Source organism: Oryzias melastigma, unplaced genomic scaffold, assembly GCF_002922805.2.
Source record: "Oryzias melastigma strain HK-1 unplaced genomic scaffold, ASM292280v2 sc00204, whole genome shotgun sequence".
Taxonomy (NCBI): Eukaryota; Metazoa; Chordata; class Actinopteri; order Beloniformes; family Adrianichthyidae; genus Oryzias; species Oryzias melastigma.
In genome coordinates, this window is record NW_023416880.1 from 635822 (window position 1) to 638469 (window position 2648).

General features: G+C 42.0%; 1 protein-coding gene across 1 annotated transcript in view; it reads left to right on the forward strand.

The window, feature by feature from the left end:
- The first annotated feature begins 103 nt into the window (after positions 1 to 103).
- mrpl45 (mitochondrial ribosomal protein L45) overlaps positions 104 to 2648 on the forward strand; it is a 6473-nt gene continuing 3928 nt past the window's right edge. Inside the window, exons 1-6 of the mRNA XM_024260667.1 lie at positions 104 to 215; positions 619 to 814; positions 937 to 1054; positions 1158 to 1256; positions 2029 to 2077; positions 2147 to 2296. Of these exons, the coding sequence (XP_024116435.1) occupies positions 153 to 215; positions 619 to 814; positions 937 to 1054; positions 1158 to 1256; positions 2029 to 2077; positions 2147 to 2296 (675 nt within the window). The 5' untranslated portion in view covers positions 104 to 152. The remainder of the gene's footprint in view (positions 216 to 618; positions 815 to 936; positions 1055 to 1157; positions 1257 to 2028; positions 2078 to 2146; positions 2297 to 2648) is intronic.

Consider the following 2648-nt stretch of genomic DNA (forward strand, 5'->3'; position numbering starts at 1 on the left):
TCAAAAAGTAAAATCTTTCCACTGTTGTCCATCAAATGCAACACTGACCATATCCCTAGAATGGAAAACGTAATTATATAACATACGACAGCTTTATTTTGAAAGTCACCGGATGTCGCCTTTTAGCATCCGGGTCGGTTCAGGGCATCAACATGGCGATGTCAATGAGGAGGACGCTGGTCGGTCTCTACAGAGGAGCTCGTTACTCCTTGAAGGTTCTGTATTTCTATGAAAATATCTGACGGAAAATGTGTTTATTGTAATTAGTTTTGCCGTCAAAATAACAATTTTATGATAAAATATGTTAGTTGTTTACGAGAAAATGTACGTTTGTTCTCACTAGTAGTTTTTTTTTCTTAAAGATATTATTGGATTTGTATATTTCAGTGTTTGTAGATCCTTAACTTGGTTTTTCGCAGGTTTATGACAAACTACAAGAACGCTACGTTTCTTTCTGAAGGTTTCCAGACTTATTTACTGGTTGTGTTTGGGAAACTTTGTCTATTTACTGGACATTTCTCCATTTCTGTCTCTGTGGAACAATAAAGGCCTCTTTGACAGTAAACATCATGCTGAGGGTTTGTTTTTTTTAATTCTGATATATGGTCTTTCTCTCAGAATGTGGAGTCGTCTGTGGAAGCTCGGCATCCCCTCCCGCTCGTCCTGCCGGTCAGGACCAAGAAGAGATACTTCATCCCTCCGGCGGTGGGGATGAAGGGGAAGAAGCACGAGGACCCGGAGGCCCAAGCTCGAGCGGCCGGCATTGTTATCCAGCAGCAGTTCATGGAGAGACCCATCAACATCGCCTGCACAGGTGAACCCCGTCTGTCTCTGCACCATGACGTTTCTTTGCAGCTCTGATGATTGTAGTCTGACCTCCCCCTAGTTTCTGTTGAGTCAGGAACACTAACAGCCGTGTCCTGATGTCTTCATCAGCCGGGGTCTTTGACCCCTACATCCCTCCAGAGGGCGACGCTCGCCTCTCCACTCTGTCCAAAGAAGGCCTGAAACAGAGAACTGAGCAGATCCGACAGAGCGCCGCCTCCCAGCTGGCGTAAGGCCATTTCCTCCCAAATTCATCTTTCTTTTCCGTCCATCTCTCAAGTCTTGATCCTAAAACTCTGACATTTTCTCTTTTTTGGGGGTATTTTTTTCAGAATTCGTAAAATCAAGGAGCACGACTCGCTGTTCTCCACCAAGACGTTTGCAGAGCAGGCTCAGGAAATCTTTATCGAGGCTCACAGAGCTCTGACACAGTAAGACAGAGCGTCAGCCTCAGCACTGCTGATCGCATCAATAACTGCATCCGTATGGAGATAAAATGGGGCCAATATTATTTGAAACCCAAATAAAACTACTTAAAAAATATTGGTGTTTGGCCAAAAGAAATGTAAAGTGTCTACAAACCAGATTATATTTACTCGGTTAAAGCAGGATCAGCACTAAAACATCAGACGATGTACATGCACGTGAAAACTTGTGCACGTGTGTTTTAGTGTTTGTTTGGTTTTTAATTTTATTCAAATTTGACCTCAGAATCAGCTGAGTTTGATGTTTTTGTTTACTAAGTTTGGATTTAGTTTCTGGAAAACAAACGTTATTTCCAACTAAATTAGATTTACATATGAAGAAAAATACAATATGTTATGTCAGTTGAATTAAAATTTGAGTTTAGATGTAACAGAAATTGTGAAATGTTTTAGAAATCTTGTATCTGAGCTTTAATTTTTTCACTCAGATCAGTTCAGGAAAGTTTTAAAGCAAATTCTTGTATTTTTTCTGAATAAATAAAACGTTTGTGTTTGTTTTTATTGTATTAGTCATTTCAATCATTCATGTTCTTTTGTTTTGTTTAAATGACTTTTATAACCAAACTAAATTGGTTTTTACATAGAAAAACATGTAAATAAATCAAATTATTTGAATCAGATCAATTCTGTTCGTTCTTTGCTCTAATTTTGTCTCGTGACTGAATGTTGAAGACCTCCTGAGGAGAGTTTATCTTCTACCTCTGCGTCCGTTTTCCAGGTTCAACAAGGAGAAGCTCCACTCTTTGGTGACGGAGCGGTGTTACCCGGTGAGTTCTTCTTCTGGAAGCCGTCCCTGAACCCTCGGCCTCTGCTGTAACGCTGCCCTCTGTGCTCAGGAGATGACGCGGGGAAACCGCCACAAGACGATCCGCTGGAGCTTCGTGGAGTCGCTGGAGCCGCCCAGAGTGGTCCACGCCCGCTGCCCCGACATGGTGACCAAAGGAAACCTGTACGGACAGGTGACGGTGCGCGTGCACTCCAAGCAGGTGAGCCCTCCGTGACCGACTGTCTCAGCCGTGTTCAAACTCAAACAGGAGGAGCTCCAGGAGTTCAGGCGTCCTGCCATGCAGCGTGATGAAACCTAAACTATTCTTTACATTCTGATATTTTATTAAATTAAAGAGATAATATGATATTTATTTACTGTTTTTGGACAAACGCCATCTTTTATTTTAATAAATAAGTTGAACACGAACGTCAATCTGACAGCTGTAATGCAGCAACACACCTGCTATGGGGGCGGAGCCTAACGGAGTGTCTGCTATTAGAAATCCAAAAACGAGGAGACCAACCAGTATTTTATTTTGGGATGGAATTTTCCACAATAAGAAGCACCGG